Below are 24,943 nucleotides of genomic sequence, written 5' to 3'. Positions count from 1 at the left end.
CAAGAATGGAAAAACAAGCACCACATGTACTCACCATCAAATTGGTATTAACTGATCAACACTTAAGTGCATATATAGTAAAAACATTCATTGGGTGTTGGGCAGATGGGAGGGGGGTGGAGGGGATGGATATATACACACGTAATGGGTGTGGTGTGCACCATCTGGGGGATGGACACGCTTGAAGCTCTGACTCGGGTGGGGCAAGGGCAATATATGTAACCTAAACATTTGTACCCCATAATATGCTGAAATAAAATTAAAAAAAAATAATTTTTGAATCCCTAGAACTGATTTCTTATTCTAGTAATGAGCAAGAAGCTACTGAGCCTACAGGACTCTTAAAAAAGTCCCTGCCCTAAAGCACTGCATTATATATTGCCAGAAAATATAAACTGCTGCTGCCTCTTTATTGTTGTCTACCATACTATTATTCTTTATGAGTTAGGTATTTGGGTTTTCTTCCTCTTAGTGAACTACAGAGGTTAGTGAAGTCATTTGAGATCAGTAATGCTGAGGGCAATGTTAAGTTCCCACTGTTAGTGAAAGGAAAGACAGAAAAGAGAAACAAAGAGACACATTCATCCCACCTTGGGGAAGAGAACTAATGTTAATTGAATCCTGCTGTATGTTGGGCCTTGTGCTGTATGCCTTAGAGACATTTTTTAAAATCATTTGTGGATGATCATAAAAGTCAGTAGCAAAAGTAAGTTGTGTTCAGTATACTTAAGAGAGCAGTAAAAGTATATAAATTATTTTAGAAAAATTTCATCAAAATGGCTTAAATAAGATGTTGCTATGTGAACAAATAAGCTATTTGCTTTTGAGGAACCTTTCATTCCATGAAAATCCTGGTTACTTAGCTGTTATTTTCTGTTTTCGTTTGCTGGTGCTCACAGTTATAATATTACCAGCAATATGGGTAATGCGTTGATTTTTACAACCTAGCTTCTGATTATAAAATTTATTTAGATGTAATAACACTGATTTTTATATCTAATTCCTGCAAGGTTTGCCTCGAAACATAAATACAGATATTTTATCTAAGGAAACAGACAGTGGAAAAAATCAGGATTTCTCCAGCTTTGATGACACTGGGAAAAGTAGTTTAGGTGACATGTTCTCACCTATCAGAGATGGTAAGTTCATTGAGATCAAAGGATCATGTTCTCTTGCTGGTACGTTTTTATTCTGGCTAAAAGATGTGGGTAATAGCTTCAGTCTAACTTTGTTCATAGCAATTTGCTAATTTTCTCAGTCTCTGGGGTGGTATCTTTTTCTTTGCCCTGATATTTCAGATGTCATTCTAAAATATATGCTGGTAATTTTCACATGGGAATTATGCAGATAGCTCTCAAGTTGGTATTTTAATTTCCACAAAAGTTTCTTGAATGAAGTTTTACCTTCATAGGCAATCTTTTCCTTGTAGCTACTTTAAATGAATCTTCCTAAAATTTTGGATGTTTGATATGCAAAGAACTAATCTTCCTAATTTAAAATTTTTTATCTTTTATTATTAGTGTTTAATTAGTATTTATTACATGTTTTCATGGAGAAATATGGCTAGGTGATAGATTGCCCCATCTTTTATACTATGTGTGGAAAGTACTGTGTGTGTGTGTGTGTGTGTGTGTGTGTGTGTGTGTGTGTGTGTACCACCACCCTTCACCCTATAAGTGTTGCTGTAAAACAAAACAAAACTTGAGTACCTTGATAAATGGAAACATATATCATTGTTCATAGTATATGGACTAGATACATTGTTTAGCTGGGCTTTTTTTTTGAACTTAATGTTCATGTTTTCTTAATGGAATAGTCTCACTGCTAATTGCAATATTATCAATAATATGGGTAAATTTCTAGAGAGTAATTTGGCAGAGTTAAAATATTCATAATTTTTGGCCTTATAATTCCATTTCTACAAATTTATCTCAGAAAATGTTCAAGGGAAGGTCACAGAACTTTGTGTATTTACTATTCTGTTTATAATAGTGAAAAACTAGAGAGAATTTAAGTTTTATCAGTAGCAGGATGTTAAAACTGTTATATCCACTCATGATCTTATTATACATTTTCATTTTTTAAAAATTATCTCTTTTCTAAATTTTCTATGATTAATAATCAGAAGGAATAATAATACATATGTGATGGTACAGAATTATTAAGTGTCTTTTGTCTTGCCCTGGCCTGAAAGTGACTATTTAAATTGCTAGACCAAACTCCCCTATATTCCACCTAATGAAAGAGGAAGTATTCTTTTTATTTCAGGATGAAGAGAAGTCAGACTACATAGTTAAAGAGTAGAGAGTGGGTGAAGGAGGGAAGGTGGCTAGGGCTGGAGGTGAGAAAGGTTTCCGGAGTTAGTGTTTGAATTAGGGAGTTTTGGCCTCTGAGATTCCCCTGGAGCAATTTTTGCATTGAAGAATGTAGAATGGGCTTTTTGGAAGTGTTTGCGTTATAAATTAAATTCTCTTTAGTAGTTTTTAAGCTAAATAAGTAAATTACTTTTTTCTTTAATTACTTTTGCTATTCTTTAAAATGTGATTAAAATTTGTCATATGCCCTCCATTTAGATTAGGATTTCATATTATTAATTACTAATAAGAAAAAACATGGTTACTGATTATAGTGCTGGTTTCTATTGTGAAGAATGCAACTCTACTTAAGTAAAAGGCTTATTAATCTGTGCCTCAATTTCTTCATCTTATAAACAAGAATACTTCTGCTTTTATTAAGAGAAAACTAATAACTTTTAAAATTGTGTGCATGTGTGTGCATGCACGCTGTGTAGTTAACTAGGTGTATACATACACATGCACATAGAAGGGTGATATTTCTACTAATACAATAATTGTGCTTATTGGTCATTTGAATTTCTGGTGAATTTGTTAATGACTTTTACCCATTTTTCTATTAATTTGTTAAAATTGAGTTAGACAATTTTGGTTGTGAATTGGTAAATAGATATTACACTGTTAATAGTCTTACACGTATTCTACCATTGAAATAAATATTAATAAAACTTTATGTTTTTTATAGCATTGTACTGCTTACAGAATATTTTTACATTGTTTCAGTTGATCCCCAAAACAATCTTGTGAGATTATCAGGGCATTATCCCCCCAATTTTATAAATGCAAAAACTGAAACTTGATTACATTAGAAGCTTGTGCATGGTCACAAAGCTATTAAGTGGTATAGGCAGAACTGGATTATAGATCTTCAGAACCTACTCCAGGCTTGTTCTACGGTACCTTGCTGCCTCATGAAATGACTGTATACCATAGAATTATCTTTTCATATTTGCTGTTATGCATGTAACTAAAAGAATGAAAGGGGAAATTTAAATCAGGTAGCTTACTAGTTACTGCTAGCTTTAACTTTTAACCTCACTCATGTTTTGCTTCTTAAAATTGTTAGTCTCTGAACTCTTTGGGAAATGAATAGGAAGCCTAAATTGATATGGCTTCTTTTTAACTATTTTTTAAATTGGATTTTCTAATTCTGTTACAGATGCTGTAGTTAACAAGGGAGGTGAAGAGTCAGTAGGCAAAGGAAATGGTAAGATCTACTTAGAAGTATTTTCATGAAAATTAAAAGTAATATTATTTTATCTATTGCTGTGTAACAAATTACCCCAATACTTTGAGGTTTGAAAGAGCAAACATTTATCATCTCATAATTTCCGTGGGTTAAGAACTTGAGCATGGTTTGGTGGGATACCTTTGGCTTTAAGTCGCTTGATGCTTCAATCAGGGTGTCATCCAGAGCTGCATTCAACTCAAGTCTCAACTTGGGCAAGGATCTGCTTCCGAGCCCATTCATGTGGCTGCTGGTTAGAGATATCAGTTCCTTGCCAATTTAGCCTCTGTAGGAAAGCTGACAACATGGCAGCCGGTTTCCCCAGAGCAGGTGAGTAAGAGAGTGAGAGAGGAAATCCAAGATGGAAGCCACAGTATGTTTGTAACCTAGTCTTGGAAATGACATCCCACCACTTTTGTCGTATTTCTTCTGAAGCGAGATATTAGGTCCAAGCCTCATTCAAAAGGAGGGTATGACCCAAGGGCATAGATGCCAGAGGCAAGGAGGGGATTACCCAAGGGCATGGACGCCAGAGGCAGGGATCATTAGGAGCCATCTGAGAGGCTGCTTTCCCAAGATATATACCATGGATGTATTCTAAATTAACAATTTTCAGTTATCAAAAACTAATACTGACTAAAACATTGTGTTTTGCCATTTTCAGGGTATTTTCACATATAGTATCTTTTAAGCCTTGCCACTCTCGGAGACGGCTATCATCATTTACATTTACAGATCAGAAAACAGTCACGCAGAGTTTTAAGATTTTTGCCCGAGAATACACATCAAAGAAGGTGTATAGCTGAGAAACAAACCAGTCTTCTGAATTCAAATCCTATGTCTTCTACCATATTTATCTGCCAATCATGTTAAGTACTTTTCTTATATATCCAGGATTGTAGTCCATCATATGCGAATGCAGTTTTTCTCCTTTTCTTTTTCAGGTCTTGACTTTCTGCCACAATTGAACTCAGTGTTTCCTCCAAGAAAAAATCCTGTAACTTCAAGCAGTTCAGTATTGCATTCTAGTCCTCTTAATGTCTTTATGGGATCTCCAGGGAAAGAAGAAAATGAAAATCATGATCTGACAGCTGAGTCTAAGAAAATATATCTGGGAAAACAGGAACCTAAAGACTCCTTCAAACAGGTATCTGCCTGAAAATGATTCACTGTATTTATCGCTAGAAAGCGGACAGCTGCCAGTGGATGTATCCTAATTAATGACAGTGCTGTGTACTTACTAGGTAGAAAAATGCTCGTATATCTTGATGTCATTTTTTAATAGCTAAAAAATACTTTTGAAATATGGCTTTGGCTATGTTGAAGGTAACAGCAAATATAACCTTACACTATTTTTTTCTAAGATGAAATACTTTATCTATCTGCCTATAGAGGAACACTTCATCCCTGAATTCTGTTAAACTGTATTTCTGTCGCAGCATAATACATCAAGTTGGTGGTCAAGTCATTTACTCTTAAGTCTAAGAGCAAATTGGTGGTTCCTAAAAATGGGATTTATAATTACTACTTTTTGCTAAAATACAATACAGTGTAAAATTTAATTGCTTATGTAAGGGTTCAGACTGATCAAATATTACCAGGAAGGCCAAGTCTTTGAGGTGTGTAATATGTCTGTTTTTGTTTTCATATTTATTGTTTGGAATGATACTGATACCATGCAAGTACAAAAATGTCTTTTACCACATAAAAGTTTAGGATTTTTAAAAGTTTTTGCTACCAATTTCCATTTTAAATGATTCTCAACAGCGGATGCTCAATAAATGAGCTTTTCCTCATGTTATCATTGAGATGGTTTTTGATTAGCAAATGTTAATTTATTTTGCGTGAGTCCTCATAGTTTTTTCCTCCTTCTATGTCTCTTCCTATTCTTCCTTCATTTCCATTTACCTACTAGAAAAAAAGAGAAATGTAGGTAAAAACTCTTGTTTATGAGTTAAACAAGAAATTATATGTTAATTTTTTTGTTTATTTTAAATGTAAAGTTTGCAAAGTTGATCACTTCTGGTGCTGAAACTGGAAGTTTAAATACCTCTCCATCGTCTAACCAAACAAGAAATTCTGAGAAATTTGAAAAGCCAGAGAAAGAAGTCGAAGCCCAGTTGATATATGAACCCCCAGCCAATGGATCCTCAACTCCAAGTAAGTACATTAAACTTCCTGATGTTTTAAAGTGTTAAGTTAAAAAGTCCTCCCAATTATTTAACTTGTGAAAGAGAAATAGAGTTGATCATAGACTAAAAATGTTCACAGAGTTTAAAGTTTACAGACATTTCTCCAGTTTGCCTCTCTTACTAGGAGACAATGAAATTCATATGAATGGTTAAATTCAGCTACATTGATTTGATCCTCTCTTGGTGTGAATTTCATTTTCAATTGAATATGTAAGTGTCTTGATTTAATATGGTATAGATAGAATTATTATGTAAGACCCTTTGAAAAGGGGTGGTTAACTACCTGAAATTGTAAGTCTTCTCTTCTTCTGCATATTAAAGTCTTATCCTTAGAGTTTATGCCACAGACCCATAAAAACTTGATCATATTTAAAGGAATATTAAGTTTAGTTATAAGAGGTATCTATTCAAAGATAGAAAGCAGCTCTTTGTATAGAAGCAACTCTATTATATAAATATCTGTATTTCACTTTAAGGTTTCTGTGGATATATTGTGTTAGCTTAAACTCTAGGGCTTTTCCTGTAGCACTACTTTACTCCTGTATTCCTTCTGTTTGTTTTTAATAGTCTTGGTTTATCTAGTTTGTGGTACAGCTTGTCACATTCATCTTTTATAAGAGGAAATGGTTCAGAGATTCTTCAAGATTAATCCCTCTGTCATAGGTTATTACATTAGACAGTTGGCAGTTTATATATATAGACAAATGACTATTAGAAATAATGTCATAGAAAGTTTCTGAGATTTGTATTCCAGATAGTGGATTTTTCTAAATGTCACAGGAACACTGTTGTTTGCCAGTTTTTCAAGTTTTCTCATGCCAAATCTTATTTAGAAATGTTTGATGTCTCTTAGTCCAAGTTGACTATTAATATTTTCACCATTCTTTATTTTAGATCCAAAGATAGCATCCTCTGTCACTGCTGGAGTTGCCAGTTCACTCTCAGAAAAAATAGCTGATACCATTGGGAACAATCGGCCCAATGCACCATTGACATCCATTCAAATCCGTTTTATTCAGAACATGATACAGGAAACACTGGATGACTTCAGGTAGTAATTGAGAACTTATTCGTTCTGTCTAGAACTTAAATGTGTTGTTTTTACTAGATGCAACACCAGAACTATAAGTAATGTTGGTGGTTACTGCTTTTGTCTATGTTCTGATGACCATAAAACTGTAGGAAAATATGATGAGTTTTGTTGATCTTGTTGTACTGAATTTACTGATTAGTAGCCAGGAAAAGGCACATGTACGTAGTGTAATTATAGATAATTTGGCAGGGCAGTCTAGTGGACAGGCTGCCGTTAAGGATTTTCATCAAAATGTAGACAGATCTGATAAGCTCGAAGGGGTTCTTACAAACAATATTTATAGATGACTGTTAAATAATAGATATAGCAGTTGATACAAGTATTGATAATGTAGTAGGGAAATACAAATATTGATAATGTAGTAGAGAAAGATATTTTAAAGAGTAGTTCTGAATATTTTCAAAGAGAATACATCAAAATGTAATACTTAGTCTAAAAAAAAAATTCTTTCGTGGACCTATCCTTGTCTTTCTCATCGATTCTAAGAATATGTTCTAGAATGCTACTTTTACTCATCATCTCAATATTTTGGAATCTATCTTCAATTATTAGAATCTTCTGTGTTTCTTTTTCCTTCCTAACCTATAGTTACTGAATGTTCCAGCTCAGATTTGGATTATCATGAGCAAGAATGTTGGAGAAGATGTGCAGTTGTTGGTACATGTTTCTTTTTAATGTTAAAAATACTTTAAGAAAAATTATCAGTGTGTGTACCAGATACTAGTGTGTGTACCAGATACTAAGGATACAAAAATGAATGATCTACCCACAAAGGCCTTATAGTTTAGTTGGGATAGGTACAGTGTGTACTGCTATGATGTGTGTTTCTTTAATGTGAATTAATTCATTTGTGATTGGTAAATAGGGCAGTGTTGACAATATGAGATTTTGTTTGTTCATGGAACAGCAGCCGAAACAAAGTTCACCTAGACACAGCTGAATGCACCAAACTCCCTGTCAGCGTCCATCTCCTCTGTTCACTTCCTCTTCTCTTGGCTTTGCTGTGTGCTTTGTGTGAGAAGCACTTACTTTGCGATTATTCCCAGTCTTTGAGCATTTTGCTCTTTACCTCCATAACTTGATAGCCCTAATCCTTCCTTCTACTATCCACTTTTCAAGGTAAAGTTTATTATTCAATATTTATCTATTAGACTTTTACCATGTCTTTATCGTGCTAGTATTTTTATTTTTATTAGGATTTAATTGTCTTTGTTAGTGCTTTGGTTACGAAGTTGCACAGGTTTTGAGTGGTCTGCCCTAATCCTTTTTCCCTAAGTTCTGTTATTTTTAATCCACAGTTTTAAAGAACATGATGTTTTTTGGGAATACATAAATATTTATGGCATAAAAGTAGAATTGTCTGGATACAGCTGACTATAATGTGAACAAAGTGATGCTGGAAACACAGAAAGGAGCAACTCTTTTCCTGGGGTAGATTGAGAAGTTTTGTACTGAAGTGGGTAGGAACAGCATGAGCATAAACATGACCGAACAATCTAGGATCGCTTGCAGAAAGGAGGTGCTGTGGTAAGAGACAAGGCCAGAAAGGGACTTGTGAGGGCCCTAGCACACAGGTAATGGAGAGCCATGCAAGTTTTCAAGCACAGGAATAATGTGATGTATCTGTTTGTTATCCATTTATTCAACAAGCATTGAATGTCAAGTCACCGCTGGCTTCAGATGATTTGAGGGCAGTGGGCTCAGGACCTTTCCTTCAGTAGGCCTGGGGATCTGAGTGCTGGGGATCTGACTCTAAAACTTCTGTGCTTTACAGCCTGCCTGCCAGCTTTTGAAGTTAATGGAGGTTGATTCTTTGATCTCTAGTCTGCTCCTGGCTTTCTCAGGAGAGGTGCGTCTGCCTCCCAGCCCTGGAGGGTTGCTGCAGTGTGTGTGGTGAAGGCTTACAGTGCCTGCGACGGTTTCTCTGGGTTCTGCTGCCCTGCCTTCAGCCTTCGGCATGCCCTGCATATCTGCACCTGGCATTGGGGGTGAGGGCCTCTCAGCTCTTCTGCCCCTCCCTCTGCCTGAGACTCTGTGAGGACCCAGAGCGGCTCAGCGGATTTCTGCAAATTCACTTGCTCTGCCGTCAGCCATCAGTAGGTCATATACAGCTACACTAGCATTGGGGGGACAGAGGAGGGTATTGAGGAGCTCTCTCAGCCTTTCTCCTCAGCTATAGGGGGTGGCTGCCATCTTCTCCATGAGGGCCTGGAGTGCTTCAGAGGGGTTACTCAGATCTCCTCTGCTGCTCTCAGTCTTCGCCAGGCTCTGGACACCTGTGCCTTGGGGGTCACTCTCCGTACTCCTGCTCTGCCTGTCCTTCATTTTCTACATAAGTATGCACTGAAGGCCTGTGGGGAAAAGTTGGTGAGTAAATGCAGACTTTCTTTGTGGCTGGGGCTCTTCGGGATTCTAAATTGTCAAGCCAGTCTTTAAAAATCTTATAAAAATTTAAGCTAGTTCTCTTTACCTTATCAAGGGCAGCTTTCTCCTGCCACTGCTCTGTTAAGGATGAAAACAATCATGGGCCTCTTTTCTCCTAGGAAGGACTCATTTTCTGAAATTTTAGTTCATTTAGAGTTCTTTGTATTCTTGGCGCTCTGGTTGAATTCAAAAATGTATGATTTTATAGGTTATCAGGCTTGTTCTTGTTATTAGGTTTGACAGATTACATCCTAAGCAGAAGTCTGTGCATCTGTTCCTGTTCTCTTTCAAGAAGATTTAAGTTTCTTTCAGCAAGCAGACCCTATAGTTGCTAGGTTTCAGGTTTTCTTAGGACTAGTTTATTTCCAGTTTGCCTTTATTCCTAGGGTTTAGTCTTTGCCCATCTAGGACATCAGCTGAATGTCTGGAGTATACACTGTCTTTTTACTTTGGTGGGTCTTGAACTTCAACCTCTGTTTTGCCACATCACTAGGCTGCCCAAATACTTTATCTGCTCTGTAGCTGCTATTTTATGTTTGGTTTACTGGCATCCAATCTAGTACAAGCATTGCTTAGGAGTCAACAGAAGTCTTGAGGGGAAGTTGCACAGTTTCAGGCTTACTTTCCCACAGCCCTCCCCTCTTCAGGATCTTGGAACTTCCAGATTTGGCTGCCTTGGGACTACTTCCAAGTCCAGATTTGGGCCTACTCCCACAGTCTTAATACTCCCCCACCCAGTGGGACTGTGTCAAGCTCCAGGCCACTGTTTCAGGTCAGCCTCTTTTCTCCATACTGTGGAATCAGCACATACCCCAGAGGGAAGAGCAGAGGTAAATGGGGGACTTAACCTAGTAGACTTCTCTTTGCAAGACCATGCAATTCCTGGATACCTTGGTGGTTCTTGGATTCCTTCAGTTTGTTTCTTCATTTTTAATACAGCTTTTATTATAACTGAAAGCAGAAGAGAAAATTTATTTAGATACTGTATAGTTACAACAAAAAGAGGTACTTAGGAATAAATCTAACCAAAGATGAAGATCTTTATAAGAAAGACATTTTTTAAAAGTTTTATTAGAAGGAATTAACACTTAAATAAATGAAAAGATACTATGAAGTTACCAGTTCACCTAAATGGGTCTATAGATTGAATGTAGTTACATTCAGAATCCCAACTGGGATTTGGAAGAAGGTGATTTCCAAAATATATATGGAAGAAAGCAGATCTAGGAATAACCAAGACACTCCAGAGAAGAATAAGGTTGAAGGGGACTTATTTGTCAGATGAATAAGCTTAATTATTAAAGTATAATTAAGATTGCATAGCATTGGCACAGGGTGGACATATTGGCCAAAGGAGTAAAATAGTCTAGAAAGAAACCTATACACATAGATTTGATATATGAAAGAGGTAGCATTGTAGATCTGTGTGCAAAACAGGGAATATTCAAATTGTGTTGTGGCATTTGGCTATTTATATAGAAAATAAGTATAGATCCCTATTTCATGCTATTGAAAAAATCAATTCCATACAGAGTAAAAGTAAATGTAAAAGGCAAAATTTTAGATACTATAAGAGAGTTTATTTATAACTTCAGTGTAGGGAAGTTATTATATATAAGGGAATGTACTACCTGTAAAAATTGATAAATTTGCATTATTAGGTTAGTAAATTTGAGCCTATTGATAAGAACTGTTCATCACAAAGAACTATTCATCACAAAATACCATTAACAAAGTGAAGGAATAAGAAAATACTCATATAACCAACAAAGGCTCATATTATGTAAAGAACTCTTAAAAATGAATAAGAAAGAGACATGAACAGGCATTTCAAGGAAGAGGAATGGTGTGAAACATAGGAAAGATGTTCAACCCCATAATCAATCAGAGAACAGAAAATGCAATGAGATACTATTTCAGATCTATTAAATGGGAAAACATAGATACTTCTACTTTGGAAAACAATTTGCATGATTTTATAAAACTGAACAAGCATACAACTTGGTTATACCTGGATATGTCATCTAAGGACATTGGCTCATGAGGATTGGGAGATATATACGTGATTATAACAATGTCGTAATAATAACTTGAAACAATCAAAATATCAATAGGCAAATAGACCATTATAAACCGATAGACCAGTATAAACCAATAAATTACAAGTACATAGAATGCGAATCTTAGAAACATAATAATTGAATTATTTCTTAAATATAAGCTACTCAAGACTGCTTGGTAGCTCAGTTACTTTGTTGATAAAATGGAGGTAATAATTGCACCTAATTGTGAAGATTAAATGAGTTCTTACATTTAAAGGATAAGAAACAGTACCTACCACATAGTAAATAAATGCTTGGTTCATTGATATTTTTATTATAATTATTAATATCTAATCATTTGAAACAATGAAAAAGCTTAGCCAGCTTCTCGAATGATCTGGAATTGGTTAAACTGTTATAATTCTAATAAGTATTTTGTGTTCTTTCCTAGAGAAGCATGCCATAGGGACATTGTGAATTTGCAAGTGGAAATGATTAAACAGTTTCATATGCAACTGGTATGTACGTCAAATTTTAAATAAATGTAGAATTGTGTGGATCTAAAAAAAATCCACTAAAGGGCAGTATATTTTCATTTAGTTATTGTATCTAGTTGCTAAGATAAAAATTGGAAGTTTTAGAAATTTAGTAAGTAAAATAGATTTTAACTGGTCACCTTTTTTTACCTGTAGTAGTTAATGCTACCTTTTTGTGGCTTTTTTTCAATGAGCAAAAAGCCTCCCAAATGTGCAAATATAAATCTTCCCAATATATTACTTTCACCAATGATCTTTCATTTATATTAACAAAGCAATAAGAGTGATCACGTACAAGAAACATCATTCAGCTAGTTAATTGAACATGAAAGAAATAGCTGAGAGTATGTATAACATAACTTGACAAATAAATGTGAAATACCAATAATTTAAACAGCATTTCCCCCTTTTTCTAGAATGAAATGCACTCTTTGCTGGAAAGATACTCAGTGAATGAAGGTTTAGTGGCTGAAATTGAAAGACTGCGAGAAGAAAACAAAAGACTACGGGCGCACTTTTGAAATTTCAGTGAATGCCGTAATGTTTTGTGACTTGGGAAGTTTCTGTCAACACAGGACTACACAGAATCAGTATTGTTTTCACGGTCTCTAGGGAAAAAAAATTTTTTTTTCAAGTAAAAGGGTGATGGGATTTTACACCAACCACTATTTCATCTTCTCTGTCAAAGATATTTATATTTTTGTATTAAAAACTACAATGCCATCTGCCTAATAAGAGAGTCAACAGGATCTTTCTTTTATGAAAGCCTTAGCTATACACTAAGTGCCCTTTTTCTTAAGCAAATTGTGCATAAAAATGTATAGTTTTGATTGACAAATTGTCTTCCAAACTTATTTGGGTAGTTGAGATTTAAAGAATTTGATATGCCTTCTATTTTTATGGAGAAAGTAATTTTAAAATGGCAGTTGGTGTTTCTAAGCCATTGAGTAATAAAGCACAGGGTTAGCTAGTAACTATTTTGTTAACTTGATGAAGTCAAGTATGACTATTATTTATTACTTGTACATTTGATAAAGCAATTTTTGGATTTTGAATTGCATAAATTACATTATATCTTTTGCATTTATGTCACTATATTGTACTTCTGACAAGTCTTTACACCTGAGTGGTATTTTTTTTAGCTAACTTTACCTATAAAAAACTTTTAAGGGTTTATAAGAAGACTCAATAGGAGCTGTATCTGCTGATTGTCTTATGAGTTAACATGCAAAATTATACTGTAAAGTTTCAATCAATGTGACTCAACTTATAATCAGTGAAAACTTCATATTAGATACTAAATATGGTATTATAATATTATTGCCATTTTGTTCTCCCATGTGAGAAGTGTGGATTGTTTTGTTTTATGGTTTGTAACATTAACTTTCTCTAATTTTTTTGTATACTGTACATAATATTTTTATATTACTGGCCTTACCATAAAATTATTTAGAAAAGGTAATTGTCAAAAGAATTTACACCTCTTTGGCAGCAGGCAGATATATACATCTACCTGCTGTGATCTGCAGTTTTAGTGGTATAAGCTTAGGAGACCTACTGACTTGTTTACCTTCTTATTGTCTCTTGTCCCAAAGATTTAAACTCTGTACCTTGTATATAGCTCTCCTGCCCAATTTTGATTCCTGAGATGAAAATATTTACTAAAATAAAAAAAAATCTAGCTTAGGTTACTAACTATGGTTTTCCAAAGTAATGGAAAATTTTAAGGGTATATTTAATAAGTGTAAACATACTAATAATTACTTCTAAAAATAAAAGCAGGAATTTTACTTTTTTCCAGTGTGGCTCATAGAATACATTTGTATTGAAGCATAAAGGGATATTAATGTGATCTTTTCCTGACAGATTATGAAAGCATTATGACTTGTAACAAGTTTCTTTATATATCAGTATCAAACAGATTTAGAGGACATAAATATTAGTGTGTTTTGCCTATTTAAATCTGTATTTAAATCTTAATATTTTCCTATTGCCTTTTTTAAAAATAAATGCACATAATGTATATCAGAAGAGGTGGGATTAAATAAAACAATTTTAGTAATTTCGTATGTATAGAAGAAACACTTTTGTCACGGAATTTAAAAGCTGAGTACAATAAATAAAATTTTATATGCAAAAAATAGGAAACCTGAAATTGAAACTTTGTCTCTGACTAGAGTGGCATAATAGGGATTGGACTTACCTTCCCACCTGAAATTAAAAAAGGCAAAAATGTGTGAAACAGTTGTTAGATAGTGGACATTAGGCAACACAAGACAGTACCCCTGAGAAGAGTGAAACAAATGAGACCTAAAAAACTTCTTGAACCCCAAATGCAAGAAATAAGAAACCGATGCCAAGACACATCATCATAATCAAGTTCCTTAAAACCAGCACTAAGGGAGAATTTTTTGAAACAGCTAGAGAAAAAAGACACAGATAAGGATTTCAGACAGTGGAGGAACATTTTTAAAATTGTGAAAGAATAAACTCGATTTAGAATTCTATACCCAGCAAAAATATTTTTCAAAAAATGAAATAACTCTTTCAGACCTAAAAAAGCTGAAAGAGTTCATCACAAGCAGACTTGCATGACAGGAAATGTTTAAAAATGCCTTTTGTCAGAAGGAAAATGATACCAGATAGAAATCTGCAACTACACAGGTGAATGAAGAACACCAAAAATGGTAAATATGTGAGCAAATAGAGAAGACATTTTTTCTTAATTTTACTTTAAAAGGTAGATCATTTAAACCAAAAAATAAGGTATTGTGTGGTTAACGTGTAAAGTGAAATATAAGCCAGTACTATCAAGGTTGGGAGAATGGAAATGAAAGTATATTGCTCTAAGGTTCTTATACCATGAAGTTATGTAATACTATTTGAAAGTAAACTGATGAGAATGTATATAATAAACCCTAAAGCAACCACAGACACACAAAATGTTAATAAGCCAGTAAAGGTGATGAAATGTAACCATAAAAAAATCCAAAAGAAGGCAGAAAAAAAAGGGAAATAGAATGGATGGGACAAATTGAAAATAAACACTAAGATGATAGATTTAAACAGCCATGTCAATAACTGCATTAAATGTAAATTGTCAAAGTTATCCATATTTATTATCAGATTAAGTCTTGCTTTTTGAAATCCAACTAAGCATGAACAACTCACTTTAAATATAAAGACACAAACAGTTTAGCTATGAAAAGAAGTAACACAGTAGTATATTGAACAGAATGCAAATGCAAACAGAAGATATCAAAATTTGTGGGAATCAGCTATAGCAGCACTTACAGGAGAATTTATAGCATTCAATGTGTATATTAGAAAAGGGAAGATCTCAAAACCAGTGATTGACCTCAGCTTCCATCTTAGGAAGTTTACAGAAGAACCACAAAATAAGAAAAAGGGGGGAAACAGGAATCAATGTAATCGAAAACAAAAGCAATTGAGGAAATCAGTGAAATTAGAAGCTAGTTCTTTAATTTAATCAATAAAATTGATAAACCTTTCTTTAGCCAGAGTGATGAGAAAAAGAGACATAAATTACCAATATCAGGAATGAGAGAAGTGACATCACTACAGATTCTGTGGATATTTCTGACAAAGAAAATGCCAAACCCAAATTGTTAACACTGGTGAATTCGTTCACATACTTAGGGAAGAAAATGTCCCAATTTTCAACAAACGCTTCTGGGGAAGAGACAAGGGGATAATTTCCAAGTCATTGAGGCCAGCATTACCCTGGTAGCATGTCAGGCATTATCATGACAAGAAAACTACAGACCAATATTTATCATGAACACAGATGCAAAATTTCTAAACAAAATTTTAGCAGTTTGATCCATCAATGGATAAAAAAAGATAATAAATATGACCAAGTGAAGTGTATCTCATGTATTAGTCCATTTGGGTTGCTGTAAAGAAAATACTTGAGGCTGGGTAATTTATAAAGAGGATTATTTGGCTCACGGTTCTACGGACTGTACAAGAATGGTGCCAGCATCTGCTTCTGGTGCAGGCTCCAGGGAGTTTGCAATCAAGGTAGAAGGCGAAGGGGGAGCAGGTGTGTCACATGGCAAGAGTGGGAGCAAGAGAGGGAGGAGGTGATGCCAGCCTCTTTTAAACAACCAGCTCTCATGTGAACTAATAAAATGAGGACTCCCTTGTTGTGGGGAGGGCACCAAGCCTTTCATGAGGGATCTGCTCCTATGACCCAAATACCTCCCACCGGGCGCCACATTCAACAGTGGGGATCAAATTTCAACATGAAATTTGGAGGGGTCAAACATCCAAACCATATCATCTCAATGCAAATTTGGGCTAACATTAAAAAATTCATTGTAATTCACTGTATTAACAGACTAATATAGGAAAACCGTATGATCATTTCAATAAATGGAGAAAACATTTGACAAAACCCGAATTTGACAAAAATTCAACAAAGTAGGACTAAAAGAGAACTTCCTCAACCTGATAAAGGGCATCCAAAAAAACCCTCAGCAGCTAACATCATACTTAATGGTGAAAAACTGAATGCTTTTCCCCTAAGATCAGAGACAAAGTAAAGATATCTGATGTCCTCTTCTATTAAATATTATATTGAATTTTCTATCTAGGGAAATTAGGCAAGAAAAAGAAATAAAAGGCATCCAGATTACAAAAGAATACGTAAAAAAGCTTCTATTCATAAATGACATATTTGACTCTAGAAAAATATTCTAGTCGGAATATATAAAAAAATTTAAAACTAGTAAGTGAGTTTAATAAGGTTACAGGATACAAGGTTAATATACAAAAATCAATTGCATTTTCATATACTAGCAACAATTATAAAATGAGATTAAAAATATTTACAGTAGCATTAGTGAGATAATTAAGTATAAATTTGATAAAAGATGCAACATCTGTATATTGAGTCCTACAAAACAGTGCTGAAAGTAAACAAATGGAGAGACTGTTCATGGATTGAAAAGCTCAGTATTTTAAATGTCAATTCTTCCCGCATTTGTTACAGATTCAGCAAAATCCTAATAAGAGTTTTAGCAGGGATTTTTTGTAGAATTTGTCAAGCTGACTCTAAAATTTGGAAATTATATATAAAGGATCTAGAATAACCAAAACAACCTTGGAAAAATTAAACAAGAAATAGGATCAAGATGTCTGACTAGACACAGGTAGTATGTACCTCCTCTACAGAGAGGAACCAGAATAGTAATCAGATTCTCACATTTCAAACAGATTGCCTAGGAGAGTATGCTAAGATTCACCAGGGAAAAAAACTGGAAGTACCAAAAATGGGTATGGAGAGGGTTCGGGGCAACTTGCCTGGCCAGGGACTGGCTAACAACCAGGAGAAGATCCTGGACATGGGAAAACAGTAAGAGAGAAGTCCCCAGGGCTCCATTCTCCAAGATGAACCTTTGGCTATAAGAGAACTCCCCGATCCACACAGGTCTTGGTCCTGCCATAGGGAGCTATTTAGGTATTATATAGAAACATTGCTCCAGAAAGAGGACCCATCATCTATGAATACTGTCTGTGCAGTCGGAAGAGGTGTAGGGGAGAGTTTTTAAGTGGTTGTACAGGAAGGAAAGAGAGAGTGTAGAGAAGCTTGTTGGAGGGGTAATGGAAGGAAAGAGAACCTACATAACTCACGAGGGCTGATTGCCAAAGTAAAGAATTATGTAAAGTTGCTTCGAAGCAGTTTTTAGGAATAGGGAGACATATAGTGTGTGGATCTAATCCAAGCAATTGCTGTGTATGACAGCATCCCTTAATAATCAAAGGGGCAAAGAGATCTAGAAGGGGAAAAAAGGTTTTGGAGGAAGTGTGAGGTAGAAATAACCATTCCAAAGGAGCAATGTGAGATGTTAATTGGCCTATAAGAACAGTTGGCAATGGGGGGGTGTTGAAGATAAATAAAAGAATGGGTTTTTCTGGGTCTATGTGTGACAGCTCACAGTGATTAAGGGCTTCGTTGATAGCATGGAATTCCTGTAATGCCAGAGATGTTGGTGAACTAGGTGAAGATGGATCAGGATTACCCTTTAATGTATTAGTAAGATGATGTATTTGTTGGTTAGTAATTCCTAAAGTGGGACATATCCAATTCACATGTCCCAAAAGTTGTAATGAATGTAGAGTCAGGGTAGAAGGTAAAGAGATTGCTATTTGTTGGGGTTGCAGTGAATGCAAAAAAAGTAGGTAACCAAGATAGTGCCAGGGTTGGGTAAGTTATATTTTGTCTGGGGCAATTTGCAGCCCATGGATGGCAGTATATGTTTGTACGTGGGTAAACAATGATAATAATTCTGCTTGAGTAGGAGCTGCTAATAGTACATCATCCATACAGTGATGGATGATAACAGATGGGAACTAGTGCTGAGAAGGGAGTAGGGCTTGATGAACATAATATTGACAAATAGTAGGAGTATTTAACATTCCTTGCGGAAGGACTTCCCAGTGATACCTGTCGACTGAACGGGCATTATTATAAGTGGGAACAGAAAACGCAAATCTTTCCTGGTCTTGTTTTGCTAGAGGAATTGTGAAAAAGCAATCTTTTAAATCAATTACAATCGAAGGCCAATCTCTTGGAATTAACAACAGCTGGGGAGGTTTGGGTTGTAGAGGTCCCATTGGGACTGTAATAGCATTAAGAGCTCTTAGGTCCTGCAGTAAACAACGCTTGTTATTTTTAGGTATGATGACTACAGGAGTGTTCCATGAGCTCAAGGAAGGTTCTTTATATTCCGCTTTAAGTTGGTCCTAGACAAGAGATTTAAATGTTTTTAATTTATCCTGCTTAATGGGCGACTGCTCTATCCAGATGTGCAAATTAGTAGTCCATTTTAAAGGTGTGGGTTGTATTGGATGTACCTGAGCAGTGGGGCCCTAATTAAAAGGCTGGGTAGTTAGAAGAAGATTCCATTGTTTTAGCAAATCTTGTTACCATAGAGAGTACATATAGGGGATGCTTGATCCTTCTCGGCAGGGGACACTGGCTCCTCTGGCGGAGGAGACAGAGGAAAAGGAGTGGGTTCCAATGGATTAGAATCTGCAGGAATAGGGGCAGAGGAAAAATGGTGGAGTAAAGGTGACCTCCTGGCTCCCTGCTCCCAGAGAAAGAGGCGAAGAACTCTGTCTGCTACGCATGAGTGGATCGCTCCCCAGCAAGAACAGCATTGTAAAACTGCAGAGAAACAGAGTGGGACACACAACACAAGAAAAAAATAAAGGTGAATGGGAGATAGAATCGCAAAGTCTGGAGAGTGTGAGATAAACAATAGAGAATAGAGCATGGGATGGCCGTGTCTACCTGCCAGCGAGTGCAGTGGGATCTGACCCACTGGAGAATGTCCTGCTTCCCCACTGACCTCCACACCCACTCTGACAGGGACCTGCCTGAAGTCAATGCAAAACCATGGCAGAAGACTTTGGGCTCTGTGGAGAAGAGAAAATAGCGGGAAACATCTTGAACTCCCCGGAGCTCTGTGCTAGGATTGTGCTGGGTGGAGGAGGGACTGGTCTAAGCTACTGCTTTACAGAGTTAGAAGACAAGTATCTTGCCTCTGGTGGTCACGGGGACCAGAACAACCGAGGTGAACACTGAAAAGAGGGCTCTACCCTGGAAACCCCTGCAGGCAATTAGGCTGGCTCAGGGCCGGTCAGAAAGTGCAAGACCTCCTTCCAGACAGGCACGAGATTGCAGGAAGGTGACATACAAGAGACAATGGGGCATCCTATTGACTCAGCTCCCCAATCTGGCATCTGCCAACTCCTGAACAGTCGCCCCAGTGCTAGCGCTCTGCGGGTGGGCAGCCACCATTTTTGGGGTCCACAACCCAGACACTGTGGTGTGCTACAGTTTCAGGCAGCTCCCTTCCTCCAGCTGGGGAACTCTTGCGACAGGCTCTGCCCTTCCACGACCTATTGTCAACTAGCCAGGCCTGTTTTGATGGGTGAATTTTGAATGCTTCCCCAGTCATGGGAAGCTGGCACCTGTGGGATTCATAGACATTGGGGCACTGGGCAGACTCGGGCATCACCCGTCCCCCTAGCACAGCGACTTTCATGCCTAAAGTGGTAGGCTCCAACCCTGGAGGTAGGGAGAGGCAAGAAAAACCACTTTCCTTGTGAAGCTGGAGTGAATTGGTGGGTCCTTGGTGCAGATCAATAGTTGACAACTCAGTGACTTGGCCTGTCAGACTGGCTTAGGTCATCCAGTAGGATCATAACTCTGGGGCCTGATCTCCATGTCCGGGTGGCTGCCAACAGTGGAGTTTGTGGTCAGGGAAGGAAAATCCTAGCCAGAGGCCACAGCAGGTGCACCAAGTAACCCCTCTCATCAGGAGCAGCCTCCCAAGTGTGGTGGAAGAACCCTGAATGACATATTAGCGGCTCCCCCAGCAGCAGATCAAGCAACCATAGAAGCATACACATCCAAGCTGGTAGGCAGCAGCTGCGATCTGCCTTGCTCCTACCACCACTTTAAGGGAGAATAGGGTTCAAGTAATCCTCAGGAGTGGCAAGATCATTCCTAAAGATTGGGGCACTAGATTCACCCAGGGACCAGAAACCAACACAGTCATCAGATTACCTCGATAACTGGCTCCTCCACACAATCTACAACCATTGACAGAGAGGATAACCCCACAGCTCAACACAGTGCCCTCCATCTCAAGCTATTAGAGGGCAGTGGAGTTGCACACACAGGTGTGATTCACCACATGGGAGCTTAAGCTGGGGGACCAAACTCATTAATCTCCACTGGCAAGAGGTGAAGACAACAGGTCAGAGGTAACTCAACTTGCCAAAATACCTCTAAGGCAATACAAGACTAGTGCACCTCCTCCCACCACTGTTAAGGAATGTCCCTTGGGGGCTTGAAGTTAAGGGCACAAACCAGTCCTAGCACTCCAAGTTCTCAATAAATTACCCTGATGAGAAAGAACCAGAGAAAGAATACAGGGAATATGAAAGAGCAGAGAGAAAAGTCACCCCCAAAAGAAATAGTGAGACCCTCAAAATCAGATACTAATTTAAATGAAATGATTAAATTGGTGAAGAATTCTGAATATGGATTATAAGGAAACTCAATGGAATTGAAGAGAAAATAGAAATCTAATACAAAGAAGCCATGGGAACAATACAGGAAATGAATAAAAAATTCTCTAAAGAAATTGAAATATTATGAAAAAACCAAACAGAAATCTTGGAAATGCAGGAGGCATTCAAGGAACTTCAAAACACAGTGGAAAACCTTAAAAATAGAATGGATCATGCAGAGGAGAGAATCTTAGAGCTTGAAGATAATGCCTATGTACTAAACAAATCAGATGAAGAAAAAGAACACAGAAGCAAGAGACAAGAGCAGAACATACAAGAAATGTGGGATTAAGTAAAGAAACCAAATATAAGAATTATAGGCATCCCAGAGAGAGAAGAAGAAAATACCCAAGGGTTGGAAAATCTATTTCTTGGAATACTGGAGGAAAATATACCTGGCCTGACCACATATCCAGAAACAAGAAGCACACAGAACTCCTGGAAGACTCAACGTGAAGAGGCAAACACCACGTCACATAATTATCAGACTGGCCAAGGTAAACATGAAAGAGGAAATCCTTCGCACAGTAAGACGAAAATAACAGATAACCTACAAAGGAAAACCTATCAGACTAACTGCAGACTTCTCAAATAAAACCCTACAAGCCAGAAGGGACTGGGGACCCATCCTCAATCTTCTTAAACAGAACAATGGCCAACCTAGAATTCTTTTCCTGGCAAAACTGAGCATCATCTATGAGGGAGAAATAAAGACTTGTCCCAGACAAGCAATCACTGACATAATTTGCGAAGACCAGACCTGCTCTGCAGGGAGTACTCAGACCAGCATTATACACTGAACAGTGCAATAGACACCCACCAAATTAAAAACACTCAAGAATTAAAGCCCAGAACCCAGATTCCACAATGGCTCGAGAGGTAAAACAATAAGAACTTACCCAACAATATAAACAGAAGTCTACCTCAAATACCAATCCTCTCAATAAATGTGAATGGCTTGAAGTGTCCTTTGAAGAGACATAGACTGGCTCAGTGGATAAAGCATTGTAAGCCAAGTATCTGCTGTCTCCAGGAAATGCATCTAACCCACAAAGACGCTTTTAGACTCAAGGTCAAGGGTTGGAAAACAAACTTTCAGGCAAATGAAAACCAAAAGAGAGTGGGGGAAGCAATTCTGATTTCAGACAGCATAAATTTTAAAATAGCAAAGTAAAGAAAGACAAAGATGGTCACTATATAATGGTGAAAGGAAAAATCCAACAAGAAGACTTAACAATTCTTAGTATCTATGCACCCAGATATATAAAGCAAACCCTGTATGAACTAAATAGCGTGATAAACAGTAATGCCATAGTAGCAGGGGGATTTCAATACCCCACTGTCTGAAATGGACAGATCCTCCACACAAAAAATTAGCAAAGAAATAATGGACTTAAAGAGAGCTCTAGAACAAATGGGTCTAACAGACATCTACAGAATATTCCACCAAAATAAAGCTGAATATACATTCTTCTCATCAGCTGATGGAACTTTCTCCAAAATTGACCACATCCTAGGCCACAAATCAGACCTCAATAAATTAAAAAAATAAAAGTTGTACCATGTGTCTTCTTAGACCATAGTGGTATAAAACTAGAGATCAATTCCAACAGAAAGCTCACCACTTCACAAAGTTATGGAAATTAATCTATTGCTGAATGACTGCTGGGTGAAGGAAGAGATTCAGATGGATATAAAAAAATTCTTTGAATTAAATGATAATGGGGACACAAGCTATCAAAACCTGTGGGATACAGCAAAAGCATTCCTGAGAGGAAAACTATAAATGCTCACATCCGAAAGAAAGCTCACAAATCAAAAAACTAATAAACCATCTCAAGGAATTGGAAAAGGAAGAGCAAATTAATTCTAAACCTAGCAGAAGAAAGGAAATAACTAAGATTAGAGCAGAACTAAATGAAATTGAGAACTAAAGAACTATACAGAAGATCAATAAAACCAAAAGCTGGTTTTTGAAAAGATAAACAAAATTGATAGCCCTATTGCTAGATTGACAAGAACTACCAAAAAAAGGCCTTTAATAAACTCAATCAGAAATGAAAAAGTAGAGGCCACTACAGACATCATGGAAATACAAACAAAACATTATCTTTGAATACTATAAAAATCTATATGCCCAAAAGTTACAAAATGTGTAGGAAATGGACAGATTCTTGGAAACACACAACCTCCCTAAACTCAATAAGGAGGAAATAGAACTCCTGAACAGACCAATATCAAGCACAGAAATTGGAATAGCAATAAAAAAATCTTCCAAAAAAAAAAAAATGTCCTGGATGGGTTCACACCTAAATTTTACCAAACATACAAGGAAAAACTGATACCTATACTGCAGAAATTATTCCGAAACATTGAGAAAGATGGTATCCTCTCCAACTCATTTTATGAGGCCAATATCACCTTGATACCAAAGCCAGGAAAGGATGTAGCAGAAAAATGAAACTACAGACCAATATCCCTCATGAATACAGATGCAAAAATTCCCAACAAAATTTTAGCAAACTGAATCCAACAGTACATGAAAAAAATAATTCACCATGAGTGAAGGTGGGCTTTATCCCAGGGATGCAAGGCTGGTTCAACATATACAAATCTGTAAATGTAATTCACCACATAAATAAAAGCAAGAACAAAGACCATATGATTCTCTCAATAGATGCAGAAAAAGCATTTGATAAAATCCAGCACAGTTTTATGATAAAATCCTCAACAAATAGGTATAGATGGGCCTTAAAATTATTGATACCATATATGACAAACCCACAACCAATATCATACTGAATGGGGAAAAATTGAAAGCATTCACTTAGAACTGGAACCAGACAAGTTTGCCCACTATCTCCACTTCTATTCAACATAGTGCTGGAGATCCTTGCTAGAGCAATCAGACAAGAGAAGGGAATTAAGGATGTCTGAATGGTGGCAGAAGAAGTCAAACTATCACTCTTTGCTGACAATATGCTATTGTACCTAGAAAAACCCAAGGATTCAGCCGAGAGACTCCTGGAATTGAAAAACGAATTCAGTAAAGTCTCAGGATACAAAATTAATGCACACAAATTAGTGACATTCATATATGCCAATAACAGTCAAGTTGAAAATCAAATCAAAGACACAATGCCTTTCACAATAGCATCAGAGAAATTTAAATATTTAGAAATATATTTAATGAAGGAGGTGAGAGATATTTATAGGGAGAACTACAAAACGCTGAGAAAAGAAATTATAGACTATGTGCACAGATGGAAATCCCTACCATGATCATGGATTGGTAGAATCAATATTGTTAAAATGTCCATTCTACCTAAAGTGATCTACAGAATTAATGTAATCCCTATCAAAATTCCACAATCATTCTTTACAGATTTAGAAAAAATAATTCTATGCTTCATCTGAAACCAAAGAAGACCTTGTATAGACAAAGCAATCTTAAGCAAAAAGAAAAAATTGGGAGACATCAGTCTGCCAGACTTCAGTCTTTACTATAAGGCTATAGTAACCAAAACAGAATGGTACTGGCACAAGAACAGAGATATAAACCTTTCGAATAGGATGGAGATCTCAGATATAAAACCATTCTCATATTGTCATCTAATCTTTGACAAAGCAGACAAAAGTATACATTGGGGAAAAACATCTCTATTCAATAAGTGGTGCTGGGAAAATTGGATATCCACATGCAGAAGATTGAAACTGGATCCCCACCTCTCACCTCTCACAAAAATCAACTCATGTTGGATAATAGACTTAAACCTAAGGTGTGAAATCTTAAGAATTCTGGAATAAAATGTGGGGAAGACTCTTTTAGACATTGGCCTAGGTAAAGAATTTATGAAGAAGACCCCCAAAGCAATCACAGCAGCAACAAAAATAAACAAATGGGACCTGATCAAATTAAAAAGCTTCTGCACAGCCAAGGAAACTGTCCTTAGAGTGAATAGA

The 24,943-nt window shown here is 36.5% G+C and overlaps 1 protein-coding gene across 1 annotated transcript in view; it reads left to right on the top strand.

Annotated features, from left to right (window-relative positions):
* The window catches only part of NEDD1 (neural precursor cell expressed, developmentally down-regulated 1), a 37,064-nt gene extending 24,520 nt beyond the window's left edge, over positions 1 to 12,544 (top strand). The window contains exons 7-14 of the mRNA XM_012663988.1: positions 657 to 693; positions 1,011 to 1,139; positions 3,514 to 3,561; positions 4,527 to 4,729; positions 5,586 to 5,742; positions 6,669 to 6,825; positions 11,785 to 11,851; positions 12,286 to 12,544. Of these exons, the coding sequence (XP_012519442.1) occupies positions 657 to 693; positions 1,011 to 1,139; positions 3,514 to 3,561; positions 4,527 to 4,729; positions 5,586 to 5,742; positions 6,669 to 6,825; positions 11,785 to 11,851; positions 12,286 to 12,390 (903 nt within the window). The 3' untranslated portion in view covers positions 12,391 to 12,544. The remainder of the gene's footprint in view (positions 1 to 656; positions 694 to 1,010; positions 1,140 to 3,513; positions 3,562 to 4,526; positions 4,730 to 5,585; positions 5,743 to 6,668; positions 6,826 to 11,784; positions 11,852 to 12,285) is intronic.
* Positions 12,545 to 24,943: the final 12,399 nt, after the last annotated feature.

The sequence above is a fragment of the Propithecus coquereli genome, unplaced genomic scaffold (assembly GCF_000956105.1).
Source record: "Propithecus coquereli isolate 6110/MARCELLA unplaced genomic scaffold, Pcoq_1.0 Scaffold85, whole genome shotgun sequence".
NCBI lineage: Eukaryota > Metazoa > Chordata > Mammalia > Primates > Indriidae > Propithecus > Propithecus coquereli.
This window is presented reverse-complemented; position numbering and strand designations above follow the sequence as displayed.